The following is a 24,036-nucleotide window of genomic DNA, read 5'->3' as shown; positions in this document are numbered from 1 at the left end:
TTTGGTACATGAAAACTTAGTTGAAAAAGTACATTTTGTGTGCACTACGTCATCACGCACTGAACTTCTGCAGAATTATGCATTTCTTACAGAGAAATTATAAACAAATGTACATTTTGTCTCGGGAACAGGAGTGGAGAAATATGATTTCTTTCTTTCAGCATCTTTAGAGAAAATGCAAATGCACTTTGTCATGACGTTGGCCTGTGGGTAAGGTTTATGACCCCCCCCCATAAATACCTTTCTCCCTTCCGTCTCTCTCTGACTCTACTGAAGGACTCTTGAAGAGCCTTTGTTAAACATAGAGAGTCTGGGAACATCAAACAAGTGGGGGGAAAGGAACCATATTTCGGTAATAGAACCAGTTGAAAATATGCGTTGGTACTTAATGAATATGATGTCAGTTCGGTTGTCATCTGAGACATTATGACTGATGACAGGACGACATAAACTGTATCTGGGAAAGTCTACACATTCTAGTTATCAGATTCACATGGAATTGTTGTGCAATTTAAATGTTTAAATATGACACTATTTGTGAAAAGATTAAATGTAATTTAGCTTCGAAATGAGAGATTTTGGGTTTCATAAAGTTAAGCTCTGCTCAATCAGTGGCCCGCCCTGTGAAGAGACATGGGTAATAAACTATGAAACACACCCTTCTCTCCCTCCACTATATAAGCCCTTGACGAAAACGAAACTATTCTGTTCCGAGGACGATAGGACACGGTCCATACGTTGAAAAGGACTAACATGTCAACTACAGAACTAAGCCAACCTCAGCGTGAGCTTTTGGGTTGTGAATGGTATAAACTTTGAACTCTTATTCACTAAAGAAGTGAGACATCCTAGCTGTGAGTTAGCAACAGCAGCTGTAAACATGGGCTAGGAAGGACGGACGACCTATCCCGTCTACTACACAACGACGATACTACAATGTATCCAGTTTACCACCAGTGACATTCTTCCGAGGACAGGAAGATCTCTGTTGGCCAACACGGCCAGCATCTACGACCAACCTACCGAAGCGCCGCTCAGAGTAAATATTTATTGCATTTTCCTTTTCTAAATGGGCGGTAATTTAGAATGCATAAGATACTGTATTTACGATAGCACAGCTTCTCCCTTTGTTTATCAGTCTTCCCGCTCTTTCACTCAAACCCAACCCCCTTTTCTTTGTGTATCCAGCTGTCATGTCTGTTCCGTCCGCTAGGGACGTTTTCCTTTATGACAAAATTTGTAATCAAGGTATGATTCATTCTGTGTATATGTAATTCTGTGTGATTAGTTAGGTATTTAGTAAATAAATAATTAAACCCAATTTTGTATTGCTGATTCAACTTGTTAGCCAGGGTTCGTGAAGATAACCAAGAATTCTACGATTCAGATGAGACTGAAATAAGGTGACGATTAATATTGACTGCTATTGATGTAAAATATACCTAGGTCTTTCAGAGTTTATTCGGAAGATAACAGCTCTATAAACACTCTTTCGTGGTGCCCCAACTTTCTAGTTAATTACATTTACATGATTGGCTCAATCAGGTAATATTAATTACAGAGAAAGGATTTTATAGAATAGCATGTCATATCACTTAATCCGGCATAGCCAAAGACACGACATCTTGTAATGTGTTATTTTTTAAACTGTTATGCAAGCAGACAGTATTTCCACCACATAAAATATGCACTTAAGACGAACTGAAGTCTTATCAAAAATGTGTTTCTTCATTTTCTCAGATTTTTATTTCCTTAAAACCGGTTAAACTGATGACATTTGGACATTTTGCACTGGCCAGTCTTTCCACTGTTTTGGAGTTATTGCGTTTTCTCCTCTGTCCCTAAAACAAAACAGACAATTTTACCGGTGTAACGATTGTCGTCGGGAGAAGGAGAAGAGGACCAAGGTGCAGCGTGGTAAGTATTCATAAAATACGTTTCTTTAATAAATATGAACACTAACAAAACAACAACACGACAAACGAACAGTTCTGAAAGGTGACGACAAACACTAAACAGAAAATAATCACCCACAACTCAAAGTGAGAAAACAGGCTACCTAAATATGGTTCTCAATCAGAGACAACGATAGACAGCTGCCTCTGATTGAGAACCACACACGGCCAAACACAAAGAAATAGACAACATAGAACACCAGACATAGAATGCCCACCCAAACTCACGCCCTGACCAACCAAAATAGAGACATAAAAAGGACCTCTACGGTCAGGGCGTGACAACCGGTGTTAACTACACCGAACAAAAATATAAACACATGTTTCATGAGCTGAAATAAAATAAATGTTCCATACGCACAAAAGGCTTATTTCGCTCAAATGTTTTGCACAAATTTGTTTACATCCCGTTAGTGAGCATTTCTCCTTTGCCAAGATAATACATCCACTTGATAGGTGTGGCATATCAAGAAGCTGATTAAACATGATCATTACATAGGTGCACCTTGTGCTGGGGACAATACAAGGCCACTCTAAAATTAGCATTTTTGTGCCACAATGCCACAGATGTCTCAAGTTTTAAGGGATTTAGCAATTGACATGCTGACTGCAAGAATGTCTACCAGAGCAGCCTCTAACTTTGTATTCGAGAATTTGGCAGTAAATCCAACTGGCCTCACAACTGCAGACCACTTGCATGGCCCGGTGAGGGTTTGCTGATGTCAACGTTGTGAACAGAGTTCCCGCCAATATCCAGCAATTTCGCACAGCCATTGAAGAGGAGTGGGACAACATTCCACAGGCAACAATCAACAACAGCCTGATACACTCTATGCGAAGCAAATGTGTCGTGCTGCATGAGGCAAATGGTGGTCACACCAGATACTGACTGGTTTTCTAATCCACTCCCCTATTTTTTTTTAAAGGTATCTTCGTCCAACAGAGGCATATCTGTATTCCCAGTCATGTGAAATCTATAGATTAGGGCCTAATGAATGTATTTCAATTGACTGAATTCCTTATATGAACTGTGTAACTCAGTAAAATCTTTGAAATTGTTGCATGTTACATTTATATTTTTGTTCAGTATAGATTACTAATGCATTAATTCTATCGATTTAAGACATTCTGGTGAGCACTATTTTATTTAGTCTTCTGAGGCAACAAGTTATGACAGAAGAGAAGCTGCATGTATCAAACTATAGTTGACAAACAAATGGCCTACCAAATGTAGGAAATTATAATAGTGCCTATCAAATGTCGGAAATTATAAGTAGAAACGTAATTTAAACTATAGCAAATCTATTATAATTAGGCACAATTATTAAGGAATTAAAATGGTGGATCGAACTGCGCAGGTAGCTTAATTTTGAAGTGATTTGTTTGAAAATCAGATAAAAATATAATCTCACGACACCCATGATATGCGAAACTGAACCTGCGCAGACTGCAAAAACAACAGTAAACGAGATAAAATGTTTACATGTCACAGTATCCCGTCTTAGATTAGCATATCCCAGGCATTTTATCCGGGTTTCTCATAACCGGTATACAAGCCTTTGCGGGTTATTCTAAACGGGATAGGATGTATATATCCGTCAATTCAAATACAGAATACTTGAGCATCCCTAATAATAACGGGATATTGCCGTGCATGTAAACGTGGGCACTGATGGGAAAATGCGCATATTTTCTTTATGCGGATTCTAGAGTTTTCACATGAAAATCTGTCGCCAATTGGATGGAAACCTAGCTACAAACCCACAATTACAATACTGCTGTAAATTGTTGGTTAGAGATCTCAACACCGGCATGGCATGAATGGAAAACAAGAGCCATTAAAACAGTCCAGAGGCAATGACATCCTCACAAAGTATGTACTGTATAGCAAAACAGTGTAAACTGTCGTCAAACTCACGTTGCATTTTCTTGCCACCAAGAGGAGCCAAAGTTTCATGAATGACTGTGCTTCTGTACAGGACAAGTGTCTATTATAATGGAGTAAGCCACCAAAAACTTTTTTTGGGCATCGTCTTAAGTTATTAGAATGGCACACCACACCCATCTCTGCCACATTGACTATTATTGTCAACTAGCTGCTACCCCTCTAGCCTTAATTCTCCCACTGACCAGAACAAGGGATAGCGGAGTTCTCCTTCCTTCCCTCCCTCTCTTAAACTAATCTCCTTACATTCATGAGTGCTGCATGTTCAAAATACTGGAAAAGTGTACAACACCAACACACCACAATTTACCTACAGTATATCCTTTCAGATCAGTAGTCATGAAGGACAGTAGTGGAGAAAAGCTAAATCTGTTAGCTTATTTAGCTCCCCTAAAACAGACAGACACATATATGCAAAGCCCCACACAAACAACTTGAGACCGCAGTGACACTGAGCAAAGATTTATTTTCGATCTTCAAATTCAGGTATTAGAACATAAAAATATATATWTTTTTTTATCATGGCACAAGGGCATCCTCCAGAATTTCAGTGTGGTGTTGCCGCCAGAGGTATTCAACTTTTATTTAAATGTCATTCAAATCAAATCAAACTTTATTTGTCACATGCACTGAATACGACAAGTGTAGACATTACCATGACATGCTTACTTACAAGCCCTTAACCAACAGTGCAGTTCAAGAAGAGTTAAGAAAATAATTACCAAATAAACTAAAGTAAAAAAATTATAAAAAGTAACACCATAACAATGCTATATACATGGGGTGTGTGCGGGGTACAGGTTAGTTGAGGTAATTTGTACATGTAGGTAGGGGTGAAGTGACTATGCATAGATAATAAACAGCGAGTAGCAGCAGTGTACAAAACAAATGGAGGGGGGGGGGGGGGGGAATCAATGTAATAGTCTGGTGGCCATTTGATTAATTGTTCAGCAGTCTCATGGCTTGGGGGTAGAAGCTGTTAAGGAGCCTTTTGGTCCTAGACTTGGCACTCCGGTACTGCTTGCTGTGCGGTAGCAGAGAAAACAGTCTATAACTTGGGTGACTGGAGTCTCTGACAATTTTATGGGCTTCCCTCTGACACAGCCTATTATATCGGTCCTGGATTGCAGGAAGCTTGGCCCCAGTGATGTACTGGGCCGTACGCACTACCCTCTGTAGCGCCTTATGGTCAGAAGCCGAGCAGTTGTCATACCAGGCAGTGATGCAACCGGTCAGGATGCTCTCGATGGTGCAGCTGTAGAACTTTTTGAGGATCTGGGGAACCCATGCCAAATCTTTTCAGTCACCTGAGAGGGAAAAGGTGTTGTCGTGACCTCTTCATGACTATCTTTGCATGATAAACAAATCTCTGTAGTGCTAAAGTGCTGCCATAGGACAGCCACAGAATCAACCACTACTAGCTGCCCAGGAGGTTTTCAGCCAGAGGACACACCCCTTAAGAGGAAAAGAGCATCAGAGGACTGACAGTTTCCTCACCTCTAGGGTCACCTGTAAGAGTAGGGAGTCCAGTCTCAAGAAGCCCAGGCTGCTGCCAGAAAAATAGGAAGTACAGTATGAGAACAGTGGCATTCCCAGTGTGCTATTCCCAAGTGTACTTTAAAAATTTTAAACTAGGCAAGTCAGTTAAAAACAAATTCTTATTTACAATGATGGCCTACCAAAAGGCCTCCTGCGAGGCCTATATATATATAGGACAAAACGCCACAACACAACATAAAGAGAGACCTAAGACAACACAGCATGGCAGCAACACATGACAACACATTAGCAACACAACATTTCTGGGCACAGACAGCAGCACAAAGGGCAAGAAGGTATAGACAACAATACATCACACGAAGCAGCCACAAGTGTCAGTAAGAATGTCCATGATTGAGCCTTTGAATGAAGAGATGGAGATAATTGTCCAGTTGGATTGTTTTTTGCAGCTCGTTCCAGTCGCTAGGTGCAGAGAAGTGAAAAGAGGTGTGACCCAGGGACATGTGTGCTTTGCGGATCTTTAACAGAATGTGACTGGCAGAACGGGTGTTGTATGTAGATATCTCAGACGGGGGGAGTGAGGCCTAAGTGGGTTTTTATAAATAAGCATCAACCAGTGGGTCTTGCGACTGGTATACAGAAATGACCAGTTTACAGAGGAGTATAGAGTGCAGTGATGTGTCCTATAAGGAGCATTGGTGGCAAATCTGATGGCCGAATGGTAAAGAATATCTAGCCGCTCGAGAGCACCCTTACCTGCCGATCTATAAATTACGTCTCCGTAATCTAGCATGGGTAGGATGGTCATCTGAATCAGGGTTCATTGGCAGCTGGGATGAAAGAGGAGCGATTACGATAGAGGAAACCAAGTCTAGATTTAACTTTAACCTGCAGCTTGGATATGTGCTGAGAGAAGGACAGTGTACCGTCTAGCCATACTCCCAAGTACTTGTATGAGGTGACTACCTCAAGCTCTAAACCCTCAGAGGTAGTAATCACACTTGTGGGGAGGAGCATTCTTCTTACCAAACCAAATTACCTTTGTTTTGGAGGAGTTCAGAACAAGGTTAAGGGTAGAAAAAGCTTTGTTGTAGAGAATTTAACACAACATCCGGGGAGGGGCCAGATGAGTATAAGACTATCATCTGCATATAAAAATGGATGAGAGAGCTTCCTACTGTCTGAGCTATGCTGTTGATGTAAATTGAGAAGAGCGTGGGACCTAGGATCGAGCCTTAGCCACTACCTGTCACCAAGGGAGTACCTTGAGACAGCAGATGTTCTGACTTCAAACACTGCACTCTTAGAGAGGTAGTTAGCTAACCAGGCCAAAGACCCTTCAGAGACACCAATACTCCTTAGCCGGCCCACAAGAATGGAATGGTCTACCGTATCAAAAGCTTTGGCCAAGTCCAATTGGCCAAGAAAAAATTGCAGCACAACATTGCTTAGAATCAAGGGCAATTGTGACATCATTTAGGACCTTTAAGGTTGCAGTGACACATCCATAACCTTAGAGTAAACCAGATTGCATACCAGAGAGAATAGTATAGACATCAAGAAAACTTGGCAATAATCAACTGACTGGCTTTTACCAAAAGTGTTGGAAACAGGTCAAAATAGAAATTGGCCTATAACAATTAGGATCAGCTTGATCTCCCCTTTAAATAAAGGACACACCGTGGCTGCCTTCCAAGTACGGGGAATCTCCCCAGAAAGGAGAGACAGGTTAAAAAGGTCAGAGATAGGCTCAGCGATGATAGGGGCTGCAACCTTAAATCAAATCAAATCAAATTTATTTTATATAGCCCTTCGTACATCAGCTAATATCTCGAAGTGCTGTACAGAAACCCAGCCTAAAACCCCAAACAGCAAGCAATGCAGGTGTAGAAACACGGTGAAAGAAAGGATCTTAACCATAAGACCGAGATATTGTTTTGGGGTCAAGTTTAAGGAGCTCCTTTAGCACCTCAGACTCAGTGACTGCCTGCAGGGAGAAACTTTTTAGTGGGGCAGGAGAAAAAGAGGGAGGAGCATCAGGGCTAGTCACATTAGAAGGGCTGGGAGATGAGGAAATGTTGGACGGGCAAGGAGGCATGGCTGAGTCAAATAGGAATCCTGACTTAATGAAGTGGTGATTAAATCAATCAATCAAATTCATTTATAAAGCCCTTTTTACATCAGCCCATGTCACAAAGTGCTGTACAGAAACCCAGCCTAAAACCCCAAACAGCAAGCAATGCAGGTGTAGAAGCACAGTGGCTAGGAAAAACTCCCTAGAAAGGCCAGAACTTAAGAAGAAACCTAGAGAGGAACCAGGCTCTGAGGGGTGGCCAGTCCTCTTCTGGCTGTGCCGGGTGGAGATTATAACAGAACATGGCCAAGATGTTCAAACGTTCATTGATGACCAGCAGGGTCAGATAATAATAATCAGTGGTTRTAGAGGGTGCAACAGGGACACACTGATATCTTTCTGACAGATAAGATCTAAACCAGGCCAGAACTTGTCCGTGTAGACCAGCCATGCGCTCCTTGTCAGTAACAACACCATCAACAACATTAAGGGACATGGGCAGCTGTGAGAAGGGTTTATTCTCCATTTTCCAGAACTTCTTAGGGTTAGACCCAGAGAGAGAACTGCTCCTTAAAATAACTAACTTTGGCCTTCCGGGTAGCCTGAGTGCACTTATTTCTCATTTGCCTGAACGAAAGCCATTCAGCCGAAGAATGTGTGTGCGGAGCCTTTCGCCAAATGGAATTCTTGAGGTGGCGTAACTCTGCCAGATCACAGTCGAACCTGGGGCTGAACCTGTTTTTAATTCTAATTTTCTTTATTGGGGTGTTTGTTAACAATACCACTGAAAATATCAAAAAAGAAGGTCCAACAACTTCCTGAGATGTGGATATTCTACACGCAACAGAATGGAAGGAAGCTCACAGCCTTCAGTCTCCCAGAAGAGGACCTAGGATGGGAATCAGCCAGCGGCCCGGGAAACTCAATCTGCAGAGACACAGCGTCCAGTGAGGACAGAGACTGGTCTCAACTATAGTCAACCAATCTCAACTAAACTTGTGCATTAGTTTTGTTTATGGTTGCATTTATTGTTAGTGGTTCCAAATAATACCAACCATGGGCCACATATGGTGAATTTATTACAGTATTATTTTACTTATCTCAATTGGAGTAAAAATATATATTTTCATGATCGGCATGTCCTTGTTTTACATAATTCTAGATGGGATTTGATTGCTACATATACAAATGACTTATTTAATTAAAGTATTCTCTCTGTTTAAGCCCCCCCCCAAAAACAATACAACCCATAATTCAAATATATATTTTTTTATTTTCAGCAAAAAATATACAATTCCAGTTTAGTTGTACACGGTGTGTTAAATACCTTTACAGTCATTGTCAGTAGAAAAAAAATATTGGATATTTATGACAAAATGTACACATCAAAATTGCACAAACATGTACACAGCATTTTGTGAATGACCAACAATGGTCTTAAAGTTGCACTATGCAGGTTGCTAAAATTCTAATAGTTCGCCTAATTTCAGTATGTGTGACAAAATAAGCTAGTATAGTGTAGAATCATTGTACAATCTAAACCGCTGTGAAATATATTTTCCAAAACTAAACATGTTGTCGTTTCAGCTGTTTGAAGATGGTGTACAAAACCAAACGTAAAAGACGAAAAACAAACTTAACGGGAAGCATAGAAATAGCGCACATAGAACAGATCTACCGCTTCTTAGACTTGCTTTCAAGTACAATGATAGAAATGTGAGTTATAGATCTATGTGAATTTGGTCTGGTTGCCCAAAAAGCTACATATTGCAACTTTAAAAAAGGTCCAATGCAGCCATTTTTTATCTCAATATCAAATAATTTCTGGGTAACAATTGAGTAGCTTACCAATTTGTAAGTCGCTCTGGATAAGAGCGTCTGCTAAATGACTTAAATGTAAATGTAATTAAAATGGTGAAAAATTGTAATAAAAAATATCTTCTAAGCAAAGAGCAATTTCCCCGAGCAAGAATTTTGCTAGGACTGTCTGGGAGTGGTCTGAGTGAGGGCCCAATTGGACTAACCTAATGTAACCTGAAAACTAGCTGTTATTGGCAGAGGTTTGAAACTCTGTTATCGATCTATTAACTTATACCGCCTGATGATGTTGCCAGGCAGGGCAAAAACCCATCCCTTCAAAACAGGCTGAAATTTCAAGCAGTCTTTCCAAACAGCTCTTACGCTAAATGGGCATGATCATTACACAGTATTATTCCAATCTCAGTCTGGAAATATATTTAAAACACAGGAAAATCACATTTAACTGCACTGGTCATTAAGACATTAAATAAAAAATAAAAGGTATTGTCTTCACAATATTTGGCTGAATATTTAATTCAAACAAGATCATGAAAAGAAATTGCACTGTATAAAATATTTAAAACCACAATTTAAAAAAGGTTTCACCACCTCCATCCCAAGTTATAAATCATATGACAATCAAATGCCTTTTACATGTGCAATTGACAGGGTCAATGTACTGCAAATATCCTTGTTCCAAACTGAACAATAAAATGCCATGGATTTGGGGGATTCTTACCACCTTTGCAAGATGATTATATGTCCACAGGTCAAACAACCCTGTTTATATTCCCTCAGACACAAACATAACTTTACTGCATAAACTTCATTGCTTGAACATAAACATGTTTCGACCCATCATTCTAGCATCGGGAGAGCAGTGAGCACATTGGGAGTCATGGACCAACCGGTGGAGCATTTGAAAGAAAATATCAAACAATGCATCAAGAGAAAAAGCAGGACTAAATCAAAATCGGGTTTGATTTTTCACCCAATGGAAATTGTAAAATTGACCATACAGTTTTCCGCAGTCCTGGTTTGATTGAATTCCAGTCTTAGTTCTATGATGGTAATTTAAACTGTGTTAAGGATTTTACCATTTACACTTACAATATTAGTGCAAAAGATGAGACAATTAATCAGCTTAAATTACAACTCTGGTACAGATATAATAATTCTGTAAGCATAATTGTGAAATGTATTCAGCTGGAATAATTGGAAAATGAATATTTTGTCTTGGAAAAAGTTACACAACTTAGATTCGGCCATTTTTATCATAATATTTAAAAGCTTTGGTCTTCCATACATGCTGCTTACTTGCCCGGACAAAACTAAACATTTTTGGAAAGGGAAACCAATGGAAGTAACCAACTTTGGATTCCCCAGCCAGTCCTAGCTACATTTCAGTTTGATAAGGAGAAAGAACATACAGTGTTACATGACTGGGCAACAAAGATGCTTCACAACTAAAGCATCAATGTGCAGCATCTCATACTAATGTGCCACATGGATCTCGTTGAATTTCCATACATTTTCTCCACAATGCATGGAAGAATGCCGTTGTTTGAGTCTAAACTATTTGATGATTCACTTGGCCAGTCAAAATCTACAACACATACGCTACAGGCTAGTAGTGTACTCAAATTAGTTCCATCAAACAACAAAAAGCTAGTTTTTTATGCTAATTTGATTTATATTAATTTCTGAAAGGGGTAGGATGAGTTTGACTGATGAAGGGTGTGATCATTGCATCATGCATATCATATCCCGCTTTGCCTTAAGGTGACAATGTTTTGCCCTAATAACTTTTTTTGTAGCAGACAAACACCTAAGGCTAAACAAGTACCCTACCTTGGAATTATTTCAGAGAAAAAGAGGGGAACAAAAAACACACACAAAGAATGGAACATAACTACACAGCAGGCAATGTAAGCAGTCTTTCTAAACAACATCCAGGTCTAAACTGAATTGCATTTGATATACAAACAACTCATTGGCTAAGCCAAGACAAAAAACTGAAAGAAAGCAAATGCTGAGTAAGTAGTCATAACGCTACAAAATCTAAACGCACAACAAGAACAGGAAATCAATACTAATCAATGCTTGAATGTCCATTATAGATCTTGACAAACTATTGGGTCTGTTGATCATAACAACAAATTGGCATGTTGGAGACATGCCATGAACATAAAGAGGGTCTTTTCAGAGAAGCTGTTAACTTTTAAAGGCAGGAGAACACATAGTGAATAGCTGAAGAGACTAGCAAAAAACTAATATTACAAATACATTACTGTTGTAGAACTCCATCCATTAAGAGCCAGTGTCACCTCAGATTGCCTCTCTCTCTCCAACATCTGTCAGTCAGTCTGAGACAGTGTAGGAGGAGGACGACTGGAATAGGGCACCAGGCCAGACCGAGTCAGACCAGGCCGTATTTACTTCTGCTCTCATCCAGCAAGGCACTACGATTTTCATTCAAGTTTATCATTGCAAGTGCTTAATGCATCTAAACCCCCCCCCCCCCGGCAAACCAGTCTAGAGTCACTCCTGATGCGTTTGAGAAGCCAGCATGGTATGTCTACCGTCTCAGTGCTGCTGACCTCCATGTGTTTCATGATGAGGTCATTCCAGAGAGTGCTGGGGTTCATCCCAGAAGGCAGCGGGAGCCTCTGTTCAGGTGATGGGACAAAAAGAAACTGATGATAGTAGTCCTTACAGTTCCCTCTATGGACAAATCAATGGCATCAAATCACAGTCCTTCGAATAGATAAGAGTGCTGCTACTAAAGTATTATTCATTCAGATCTAAAACAAAATACACATCCTAAAAGATGAGGCTTTTCTTACCCCTCTTCATTTGGACAGATGTTGCGCAACTCCACTTTCGATCAACGCTATAGAGTGGAAACCAAGAAAAAGAAAACGCTAGCCAAGTGAGCATAACAAGAAAACAAAAACAAGAATCATCACAAGGTGCTTTTCAGAGTGGTTGGGTCTGGCTGGCTTCACAGTGTGTCAGTTTGGGCTTGGCTCAGCGGGAGTCAGAGGGGGGGCTGTCAGAGCAGGGGCGGCACATGAGGGGAATGGAGGGAAAATGACTGAGCAAGAGACACACCCACGCAGGGTGATGGAGACGGACGTATGGGCAGAGTCGTCTGGGAGAGGCACAGAGAAGCAGAAATGAGATGGACCACCGCCAGAATGACCGTGCTGTGACAGACCTAATCCCCCTGACGCAGGAAGACACCATCACCGCATTGAGAGACCAGTCTTTCAACCACAGAGAGAGCCTCTCAGGCGCCAACTCTTCTCCATCGCCCAATAACTGATGCATCTAGACTGGCTTGCCCATGCTAATGCTAGCCCCTGACCCCCCTTCACTTCCTTCCACCCTTGACCCCTTTAGAGTAACAACATCCCACTTCTGTCTTAGTGAAAGAACACAGTTCCAGAGTGAGTGGTATTCAGGTTCAGTGCTGACCCCTACAGGTGTCAGTTGCTATTGCGGTTGAACGTCTCCAGGATGGTGGTGTTAGTCTTCTCAAACACCCACTGCTGGCTGGGGACGCTGGGGTCACACGTGTTCATGAACACCTTCCTCTCTGTGGGGTTGCTGTCGATACAGCTGTTACTGATGGGGTGGTATAAACTTTTATCCTACAGAGATGGAAGGAGAGAAAAGAGGAGAGACATGGTAATGATATATTTAGTTACAGTACATTTAACTGAAAATATTTTCCAAAGAGGTCATTTAATATCAAAATATTGAATAGCCTGCATGGAAAACRAGGATTTTTTTCTTCTTCTAACTGGGTACACAGCTTTAAGAGATACTTTGGGATTTTGGCAATGAGCCCTTTATTTATTCCCCAGAGTCAGATGAACTCGTGGATACAATGTTAATGTCTATGCTTCCAGTATGAAGGACGTTAGAGGTAGTGTCGCGAGCCAATGCTAACTTGCGTTAGCTCAATGACTGGAAGTCTATGGTAACAATTAGCACGCTAGCTGTTACCATAGACTTCCAGTCATTGCACCAACTCTAGTTAGCAATTGCGCAAACGACAGTTGGCAAACTTCCTTCAAACTACACGGAAAGACATACAAATGGTATCCACAAGTTCATCTGACTCAAGGGAAGTAGATAAAGGGCCTCATTGCCAAAATACCAAAGTATCCCTTTAAAAGCTGAATGTTATTTTACTTTTTTTTTTTTTTTTTTTTTTTTTTTTTGGAAAGAAACTGCCTTAGCAAGCAGCCTATGGCATTTTATCACAAGGAAAAGGAAATACAAAGGATCAAAAATACATCTTGAAGACTGCTGCTTGGCTGGAGCAAAGAAGTGCATCACAACCAACTCACAAACTTGTCTTTTTCATACATGAAAAAATAATGTGTGTGTGTGAGAAAGAGAGACCTTACCTTCCTGTAGCGCCACAGCTGGTTACCCTTCAAGCCGTGGCAGTCGTACAGGGTGACAGGGCTGTTGTGGGAGATGGCATCGAAGCAGACCTTTTTAGTGTGCATGGGGCCCCCCACCCGGATGTCCTCCCGCCAGCCAAACGTGAACACCTGGACAGGGCAGAGACAACCTGGATCAGATCACCTCCAAAGATGGGCCTCCACCTCTCCTCTTGGAGCCAGTGTCATTCCTGGTCCTGGAGAACCACAGAGCAAGCTTTTGTTCTAGCCCAGTAATAACACCTGATTTAATTAATTATCAAAACTCCGAGGTGTGTTAGTAATAAGCTGGAACAAAAGCCTGCACAACCTGTGAGTCTTCAGAACCAGGGTTGAAGAGAACCTTCCTTGTTCGTAAAGGGTTCGTAAAGGGGCTCCTCTGCTGTTACATTCAAAAGGCCCTGACTTGGACTGCAGCCATGCTGTTTGTCATCCCAGCTTTGAATACAAATTGCAACCATGACAGAGATTAAACAACAACAGCTCTTTAAATGACTTTAATTATACTGTCAAAGCAGTGTCAGAGCAGGCAACCTAGAAAATAATAAGAAAACATCAACGTTTGGTTATGAGCTCTGCTAAAACATATTTTGGATAACAAGGGGAATAAATGGGGCTCCATTAGAACAGTAGCGATTATACAGTTGTGTGTGTGTAAATTAGAGTATGCACCAGCTTGTGTGTGTGTGTGTGTGTGTGTGTGTGTGTGCCAGTGTGTGTGTGCACGTGTAGTGCTTATGAAGGCAGAGCGCTGTCTGTACACAGTACAAAATGAAGTTCTGTATGCAAAACTACAGGAAAACTAGCGCTTTTCACGGCAGACAGATGTCTGTATTCAGTGGTGTCTACTAAGCTCCACACCTGTCCATGGCTCCACCCGGCCTCACCCCGCCCCTTCAGACATGTCTCCAGGCGGACAGGCGACCCAGACGAAAAGTGTTTGCTCTCCATGCACATGCCACTGCCTGTGTTGCGCAGCTAGAACACACACAGGGTCAGACAAACAGGTTAACAGAGAAAGACAGAAATGAATAGACATCATTCAATACTAGTCAATACTATTAACCACTGTCTAGAGCTGTCTGGATCTCTCAGAACTCTCCTCTTTAGTGAAAAAGTGATTGATGATGAGTAATGACAAAGAGGATACTGTGGCAGGAGCATGGCCTTCTGATGGCAGAAGTGACAGTGACACCCGGCTGTCATAGTCCAGACAGTCTATCTGTCTTTCTTGCTCTCTTTCCAATCTAACCTTCTCTCCATATGTCGTCTCTCACTCTTAACTTTCTCTCCTTCTAGCTGTTGGCATGCCTCTCCGAAGACACTAATAGATGTGTTGTACCTCTCCCCAGGCGGCAGCAGGGGGCTCCACAGGTGGGTAGTGCTTGGGTAGGTCCCAGGCCACCTCTGTCATGAACCACTTGAAGCTCTTACAGTTGAGGCTGTTCCTCAGGTCCTTCTGCACTGTCATGTCTCCTGCTGACAGGTGCCTGTACTCTGGCCTCCGCTGGTAGATGTACTCTGCATATTCATCCATCCATACCTCGGCCACTCGCTTCAGGTTCTGTACAGAGACCAAGGGAGAACAGAAAAAGCACTGTTGCTCCACAATGTCTATAGGGGAGGGATGGATGCAGGGTACCAGTCCTTTGGGGCCTTGTTGACTGCTAGATGGCCTCGTCTCTTATAATACATACAAGGACAGTCTGAGGAGAGGTTTCGTTTTACATAACCATTACCCTTCTAATAGAAGTGGATAAAACAAACTTACGATCAGCAGAGAGTAAAGCCAATGATAACTGCTATTAGGAATCCAAACAGTCACAGCCAGACTAAGGTTTGGATGGGAGTTACAGTTAGTGAGCACATCCTCCTGCTATAGGGCATACATATACCGAGCAGCACAGAAAGCACAGCTCTAAGCCAAACTCTGTTGGCTAACTCCTCTCCAGGTGAGGAGAAGTTCACTGGCACCATCTGCTTGCATGGCGGATGGGTTTGGGAGGGATGGGCGAGCTGGTTAATCAGCACACCTGGAAGAATGCCAGTGGCGRKGAGGAGCKGTGKGGGRGGGGGKGTGGGTGCTGTGCCKSKGGGGKGGTGCTGRKGGGGGGGGGGGGGSGGGGKCTAGAAGAGGCAGCTGCAGGGAAGTTTTGGGGGAGGCGAGAGCAAAAAGGCGACGTGTGCACAAAAAAGAAGCAGCGCCACAGGCCAGCAATAATTCATGCCTCCTCTGTGACTCTGAATTCCACCCTTTTCTCTGAGCTCCACTTCAAAAAGGAACACAGCGAAACCAGGATGATGCTGAACACACAGAGCTGTGCTTAATTGGCACTTTCTATTTTAGGTACAATATTCACCATTTTCATTCTTTCGGCACCATGTTACAGAAAATCTATCAATATGAATGCAGGTATTATGTATGCATTTGAACCAGGGTTTCCGTTAGGAAAATATGGTGCAGGACATTTGACCGGCAGCCTTTTCATTTGACATTTGAGATATTAACCAGACCTATATGCATTGGGTGCATAAATGACAGAAAATCACATTTAGATTGTTCTTATTAATCTTAACATGCAACTTGAGGACGCAACAGGCGTGCGTCCTTCTTACCAAATTCCGATGCGCACTTTGAAGATGTTAAAATAACTGTCCACATTTACTTTTCCTCAGCCAACAAGACGAGTAACGAACAGCAAAATCACTAGCCTATGTCAATCTAATATCCCCATTGTAGAAAAGTTACCTATTCTATTGGTCAGCTTGTCATTCTGTGCGAGAAATAAATAATCTGTATGCTGTGCCGATAAATAAAAAACTGGCACGAGCTAATTGTCCAGTAGAAGAAAAAAAATCCCATTGCAAAATAATGCTTTTTAGCCTATTCATTGATTAACATACCAGTCGATGTAAATACATTTGGCAGGCCACGCTTATTGGTCTATAGGTTAATTTGCATAACGTTGTGGAATTAAATTGGCGGTGATTTAACTTTAAAAAAGTATGCAAATTAACAAATAGGCAGATAAACATGGAGAGTCAAATGTATTGACATCAACTGTTATGTCCATAAATGAATAGGCTAAAATGCATTATTTTGTAATGGGATTTTTTTCTTCTTCTCCTGGACAATTAGCCGGTGGCAGTTTTATTTATTGGCTTTTCATTATTATTATTATTTTTGACCAAAAGCTGGCTATTACCGACTAATCAGAACCCCTGATTTGAACGATTGTAGACTGAACTGGAGGCCTTTTCTAAGAAAAGGTTCTTGTGTCTTTGTTGGTGCATCTTCTTTCTGAAGAAATACATTATTAACAACTGACCCCAATCCACAGTCATTAACATTTCTCCCTCATAGACAGAACAGACATTCTTCATCTGAGAGACTATTCCCCCACGCTGGATGAATACAAGCCAAAAAGTAAGCCAACGAACAGGCCAATAGGTTTCACTTACACAGCCGACCAAGCCAAAACAGGGTTTGGTCAGGGATCAGCATACATAATGGACGGTTTCAGCTGCATTCCAAAAGGTTTCGGAAGAATGTGAAAATATACTGAACAAAAATATAAAACGCAACATGTAGAGCGTTGGTCCCATGTTTCATCAGCTGGAGGGRAAAAAAATCCCTGAAATTTTCCGTAAGCAGAAAAAGCTTATTTCACTCAAATTTTGGGCACAAATTTGTTTACATCCCTGTTAGTGAACATTTCCCCTTTGCCAAGATAATCCATCCACCTGACAGGTGTGGCATATCAAGAAGCTGATTAAACAGCATGATCATTATGCAGGTGCACCTTTTGCTGGGGACAATAAAAAAAGGCCACTTTAAAATGTGTAGTTGTGTCACACAACACAATGCCACAGATGTCTCAAGTTTTGAGGGAGCATGCAATTGGCATGCGGACTGGAGGAATGTCCACCGAGCTGTTGCCAGAGAATTGAATGTTCATTTCTCGAACATAAACTGCATCCAACGTAATTTTAGAGAATTTGGCAGTAGATTCAAGCGGCCTCACAACCACAGACCACGTGTAACCACGCCAGCCCAGGACCTCCACATCCGGTTTCGTCACCTGCTGAGGAGTATTTCTGTCTGTAATAAAGCCCTTTTGTGGGGAAAAACTACTGATTGGCTGGGCTTGGCTCCCAAGTGAGTGGGCCTGGCTGCCAAGTGGGTGGGCCTATGCCCTCCAAGGCCCACCCATGGCTGCACCCCTGCCCAGTCCATAGATTAGGGCCTAATGATTTTTTCTCTCTCAATTGAACGATTTCCTTATATGAACTGTAACTCAGTAAAATTGTTGCATGTTGCATTTATATTTTTGTTCAGTGTAGTTCTCATTCAGTGCAGAAGCATCAAAAGATATCATAGAACTTGTTTTTCAAATCTAAAGATTCCGTACTTGCAGACCTCTTAAGCTTCTTTACAGTGCATTCCTAATCAAGGTCACTTATCTAGCCTTGTGCATTTTGGGGACAAAAAACGACAGGGGGCCATATCACAAGAACAAAGCACGACAGACACCTTGGTGGAGAAAAGCAGGGAAAAACAGAAAAGCTGAGCGTTTATTATTCCGAGTCTCGTTTTTTTCTGAATGCTCAAGCTGTTAAAACACAGCGCCAGACGAGGCATGAGCATGAGGAGGTTAAATCAGTTCACCACCAGAAAGAAGAGCACTTTCTTAAATCGTTCATACCCACTGCACTGCTGACTGTGGAACACACTCAACATTCACGTCAAACTCTCCTCACCTTCCCACAGCGGGACACCTATCGATTCAGTCACAGCATTCATGATGGGTGTGATGAGTGGGTGTGGGGCTGCAATATAAAGGTGTGTGTGTGTGTGTATCATTGAGGATCCAACTACTGCAGAGAAACTCAGCAGAGGAGATGAATGCTCTCTTTACTAGACAACTCGGAGAACAAATTCTGCAATAAATGTTCCATATACAAACCTGCCAACCTTGAAGAATCTATGAGTACCACTTCAGCGCTGCGGCGGCACTCGCGGACCACACGACGGCACGTGACACCCACACCGATCAAATAATAGGCAAATGCTCATTTTTTTTGACCCAATAATGATTTTGTCAGAAGACTGGATCTGTAGGAATAATAGGCTATAGACCAGGGTGCCCCAACTGGCGGCCCCGTGGGTGGTTTTATTTGACCCCCCCAAGTTCTCAGAGAAAAATATTTTTTTTATTACATTTTTTACGACAAAAAAAAGCACTTGTTGGACATAAGACCGTAAAAACAGCAGAAAATTATCTCCAGGTGATTTTAATTTAGGAAATCTGTTCAAGTATTCCGACACATAATAGAGAGAAACGTGATCATATACAAACGTAAACAAGGTTAGAAATAATTATGTTTTAGTCAAATATTATATCTGTTTGGGATTCTTGCGGTCAATTTACATTCTACAAATTCTTTGTATTTATGTTCCGGCCCCCCGGCTGAAACTAGTTGATGATCCCTGCTATAGACGTTTATGGGTGCTTTTCAGTAACTAACTAGAAATAAGTTTAAATGTAAAATCAGGGTTCCCCCTATGATTTTCTGACACGGTGGTACTTATGTAGGCCTAAGGTCAGGTAGGGGGCAGGTAGTTGAAGCATTTTGCATGTTTGAAAAACCTGTAACTGCCATTTCCTGACACCTCAAGTCTTAAATTATATCAAACAATGTAGCCAACACATTTGGCCTGAATTAATTTTGAGACGGTCTCAATGACTCCTTCACATTGTCCTAAGTTAAAATATGGGTAATGCTTATTATAATAGGTGTCTTTAATAGGTGTCTTTATGTGGATAGTCTTGTGAAAATGTGAACTGGCTTCTCAATTTTGCTTGGGAAAAATTCTGAATCATTCAATTACTGGATGCAATGTAGCAGTCTACTGTATTTGGAATATAAAACTGAATTAGGCCTAAATATATGAGCTTGTTTCAGATCTCCATACCTGATCTAGTTCATCAAATCTTCCTTCTCAGTTAGGTCTACAATGAATTTAATATGCCTTGTTGTCATTGGTGAACTGACTAGGCTATTATCACATCATTAGCAGCCTACTGTTGACCTACAGTAATATAAGGAGTACAGATCAAATACTGATTAATTAAATCTAACATAACTTTCTGTGAAGGACGGTATTAGCGGAAAAGCTCTCACTTCTATCCACGCACAGCGCACACTGAACTACCGCAACACTGCACGCTTCCTTGCTAGTCAATGTGCTCGCAGATATCAAAGCATGTGCCAACCACTAAATAGGCTACACATATACACACACGTTCAGGAGCAGAGATGTTGTTGGTCAGGCTATTTAACGAGTGGGGGAAAAAATGCAAGAACCGGCAGAATCCTGCACATATTAGGGCAAGTGCACATAAAAGCAGGGCAGTAAGCTTAATAAAAAAATATAAAAAACTTGCCTCAACTTAGCAAAGTAGCAAGATTGATATCGTACCAGCGTACATGAACCTCAAATTGCGTGCATGGTACACAAAATGCATACAGGTTAGCAGGTCTGCATGATATACTGTAGTATGTTTTTCTTTGTAAATCCTTTTCTAGAGGAGAAAAGAGGAAAAGATGSGTCTAGGAACCAACACTCACCCTAGCCAGGCTGACCCCGCCGGGGACCTTGTAGGGGACGTACTTCCTGTAGATGTGACCCACCCTGGAGCACGGGATGTCCTCCATACGCCCGCCACACATCCACACCTGTGGAGAGAGACAGCGAGAGAGGGCGGAAGAGGTAGAAGGAGAGAGGTTTAACACAGCCAGCTGTGTGGGGGTCAGGGCATCACTGCAGTGTTAGTGTGTGTATCCTGTGTCAGTGTGTGCCTGTGGTGTGCAGCTGTAAACAGTATGAGGACATGAGAGGCTGACAGGTACTAGGAAAGCAGGGAGGGAGAAAGAGAGTGGTTCCAGAGGGAGGGATGGAGGGATTAGAGAAAGACCAATATGGTCTTTCTCTAATCGATGACGATTTTTGGGGTCAAGGAGGTTGATGGCCAATATTTTAGGGCGATATTCAATATCATAATATTTCAAAAACAATACATTTCACTTCGTTTTTTTACCAATCTAAGTACATAACATAATGTTAATACTTTTATTTGAATTGTAAATATCTTGATAAACTGGGTAAATTAAGATGGCATAGGCCTACACACAATACAGGTGAATGAATATTCAATAGGAGTGTGTGTATGGATTGAGTGATTGAGCTTGTTTAGGCTGATCAGTGGAGTCTATGGTGCTACAGACGACAATCTGTTTTCCTTCCATTTGGGACTTACATTAGCCTACTGATCAACAACATTTGCATAGAAGCATCACTCCAGGATGTCACGCCTGTATGGAAGGACATATAGGCACTGCTGTTTGAGAATATAAAATAACATATTTTCAATTCAAATAGCTCCAACGTAACATGATTTGTGATCGGGTAGAAATGTATATTTTTCCAGCTGTCAGGACGCATCCCTAAACAACTCAGGTGCCAGGACAAAATTCGAAACAACTCAATTGGCTAGTTTAGACATTTGCCAAGAAATGGGCGGGTTGTAACTTGATCCTACTGCTACGATTGGATAGAGAGAGGCTGTAACTCAGCTCCCTTTTACACATCTCCCTTCATCGCTCATATCACTTGGTGCCGTTTACTGTTACTATGAGAGCTAGCTCAACGGCGATGACATTTGCTACCAAGCCATAAATGTGCATAATATCTAACAAGGAGAAGGAGGGTAGGAAAAATGTGTTGGTCAAAGCCTATGGTAAAATGTTGTTTTTGTCGTTTAAAAAAAWAAATAATAATAATAATAATAAGGTAAGGTCTGTGTTAAACACAGGTTTAAAGATCTTACATGTTTTGCTCTATGAGATAATCTTCATCCCCCAACATCACTTTGTGAATTTTAAAACATTTATGTAATCCAAAAAAGCACAAAGGCTTTATAATTCATAAATGTCTTGTTAAACTGACTGATATGTCACAGAACAAAACGTATAAGATCTTCTAAGCCTGTTTTAACCTTAGACCCAATTTTCAACGGTTATCCCAAAACCCTATTCTTTCCCCATAGGAATGGCTGAACGAAACCTAGGTAACTAACTCATTTATGTTTTTTAGGATTACAAGCTGGCAAGCAGTTTCTCCTTTCCCTATTACGACAATCATCTAATCCGACTTGCAAGTGTGAATTTACGGATACGATTGCAGTTGGTCAGATCAGCACACCAGTAAATAGATAACGTTACATCGCAAGTCAGATTGCTCGTTCCCGAACATGGTGCATGTGCAAAATGATAACCAGCTAATGTTAGCTAGCTATGTTGGTTATTAGCTCCTATCTGATATCTTAGCACCATGTCTATCTAGCCAGCTAGATAGCATAGTAGCTAATATAGCTAGCAAACTAACACCGCAGATGAAATKATTAGTTATCGTAATCTTTGCTAAAAGGTAACATAGCTATCTGCTTAGCTAGCTTGCTTATTGCATGCATGTTCGGACATGTCGACATTAGTTAATTCACTAATAAATAAAGCTTAACTAATATTTGCAACAGGAGTTTGATTTTGGTCACTGTGCCAATTCATCCATTAATACTTAATACTGCACATGTCTGTTGGAGAATGAGCTAGTTTGCTGCTGCTGATTTCCCCACCTAGACATTCCTTGGCATTGTTCAGTGCTCATGGCTCAGGCGGTGAGTGGCGGCTGGCATAGTAGCAGCTTTGCTGTGTAGAGGGACTATCGGCTAAGCCGATAGAGAAGGGCCGACAGCCGATAGACTAGAAAAGTCCAATATCAGCCTGATATATCGGCTCGGATGATTATCGGTTGTTCTCTAAGAGGGATGATGGATAAAGGTAGCAGGGAGGCACAATAGCTATACAATGACATCACTACACAGAGAACAAGACTATTATAAATGCATCATGGGCCACTTTGGACAGACATATGGCTAAGACGGAAGGAAAACCTGACAGTAGAAGACAGCATGATGCTAAAGGCAGGCCTGAAATGTCACTGTGTGAATGTGACATACTTCAGGTTGACTCTTCTGGGTTAGGTGAAAGCTTTGAGCCATGGGCCAAAACAAGTCTACTGTGAACTTTGGCCTGAAAGGGACTAGATGTTGTCGGAGGCACCATCACGTGGCAGCTCCTCATTCTGATTTGTAATCCTCCATTTCTGTGTGCCTCAAAAGTATCCTCACTTAAAAAAACTCAAGGATCCGCCCCTTTAAAAAATAAAAGTTTAGCCTAAAATAACATACCCAAATCTAACTGCCTGTAGCTCAGGACCTGAAGCAAGGATATGCATATTATTGATACCATTTGAAATGAAACACTTTAAAGTTTGTGGAAATGTGAAATTAATGTAGGAGAWTATAACACAGTAGATCTGGTAAAATATAATACAAAGAAAAAAACATGCATTTTTTTGTACCATCAACTTTGAAAGGCCATAATGTATTATTCCAGCCCAGGCACAATTTAGATTTTGGCCACTAGATGGCAGTAGTGTATGTGCAAAGTTTAAGATGGATCCAATGAACCATTGCATATCTGTTCAAGATGTTGTATCAAGACTGCCCAAATGTGCCTAATTGGTTTATTAACTAAGAAAGAAGGAAAATGGAGGACAAAAGACAAGGGTAGAGAAAGAGAAACACAAAAAGGAAGAGGGCATAACAGAGTAAAAGCGAGTGGAAGAGCAAGAAAGGGAGGAAATACTTTGTCTAGTTTTTGCTGACTAAGGTTCCTTGTTAGATGGGCTACTGCCGCATGAATGTTTAATGGCGTCTGGGGCTGGGCAGGTGAGCCCTGGCGTTCATGGAGAAGGCCAACAGAGCATTAAATATACATCACAACTTGTAGAGGCATGGAAGGAGGCACGTACGCATGCAAGTGTACACGTGCACACACACATCACACAGACGTGAGGCTCTGGAGGCCAGGCTGAGGAGGGGATACACCTACTGACTGACCCTGGAATGAGGTCACTGGTACGACTGTGGAGCTGTGGTTAACCCACAACGGGACATTTTGGCAGAGCGGCAATGAGGAGTTACTTTTTGCGTTGAAAAACAAGTTTTAATGACTCCAACCTAAGTGTATGTAAACTTCCGACTTCAACTCTACATAATTCAGAAGATCTGGCAAACAAAAACCCTGATGTAACTTAGAAAGATTCAAAATACAACTTACTAAGACATTCACTGGATGTGTTACCAAAGTATTATCTGACAGCAATGAAGAGAATAT

General features: G+C 41.4%; 1 protein-coding gene across 4 annotated transcripts in view; it reads right to left on the bottom strand.

The window, feature by feature from the left end:
• Positions 1-8,727: 8,727 nt before the first annotated feature.
• Positions 8,728-24,036, bottom strand: part of LOC111950719 (polypeptide N-acetylgalactosaminyltransferase 10-like) — a 98,887-nt gene continuing 83,578 nt past the window's right edge. The window contains exons 8-13 of one of the 4 annotated variants that reach the window (XR_002875522.2): positions 20,368-20,475; positions 15,077-15,298; positions 14,596-14,712; positions 13,696-13,845; positions 12,121-12,930; positions 8,728-11,943 (exon numbers count right to left, since the gene is read on the bottom strand). Coding sequence is in view for 3 of the 4 variants with exons in the window: in XM_023968534.2 (XP_023824302.1) it covers positions 12,766-12,930; positions 13,696-13,845; positions 14,596-14,712; positions 15,077-15,298; positions 20,368-20,475 (762 nt within the window). In the remaining variant the exon portion in view is untranslated. Of the gene's footprint in view, positions 12,931-13,695; positions 13,846-14,595; positions 14,713-15,076; positions 15,299-20,367; positions 20,476-24,036 lie in introns of all 4 variants that reach the window. The other 3 variants (XM_023968534.2, XM_070434261.1, XM_023968536.2) reach the window with 3 other exon arrangements.

The sequence above is a fragment of the Salvelinus sp. IW2-2015 genome, linkage group LG23 (assembly GCF_002910315.2).
Source record: "Salvelinus sp. IW2-2015 linkage group LG23, ASM291031v2, whole genome shotgun sequence".
Lineage (NCBI taxonomy): Eukaryota > Metazoa > Chordata > Actinopteri > Salmoniformes > Salmonidae > Salvelinus > Salvelinus sp. IW2-2015.
This window is presented reverse-complemented; position numbering and strand designations above follow the sequence as displayed.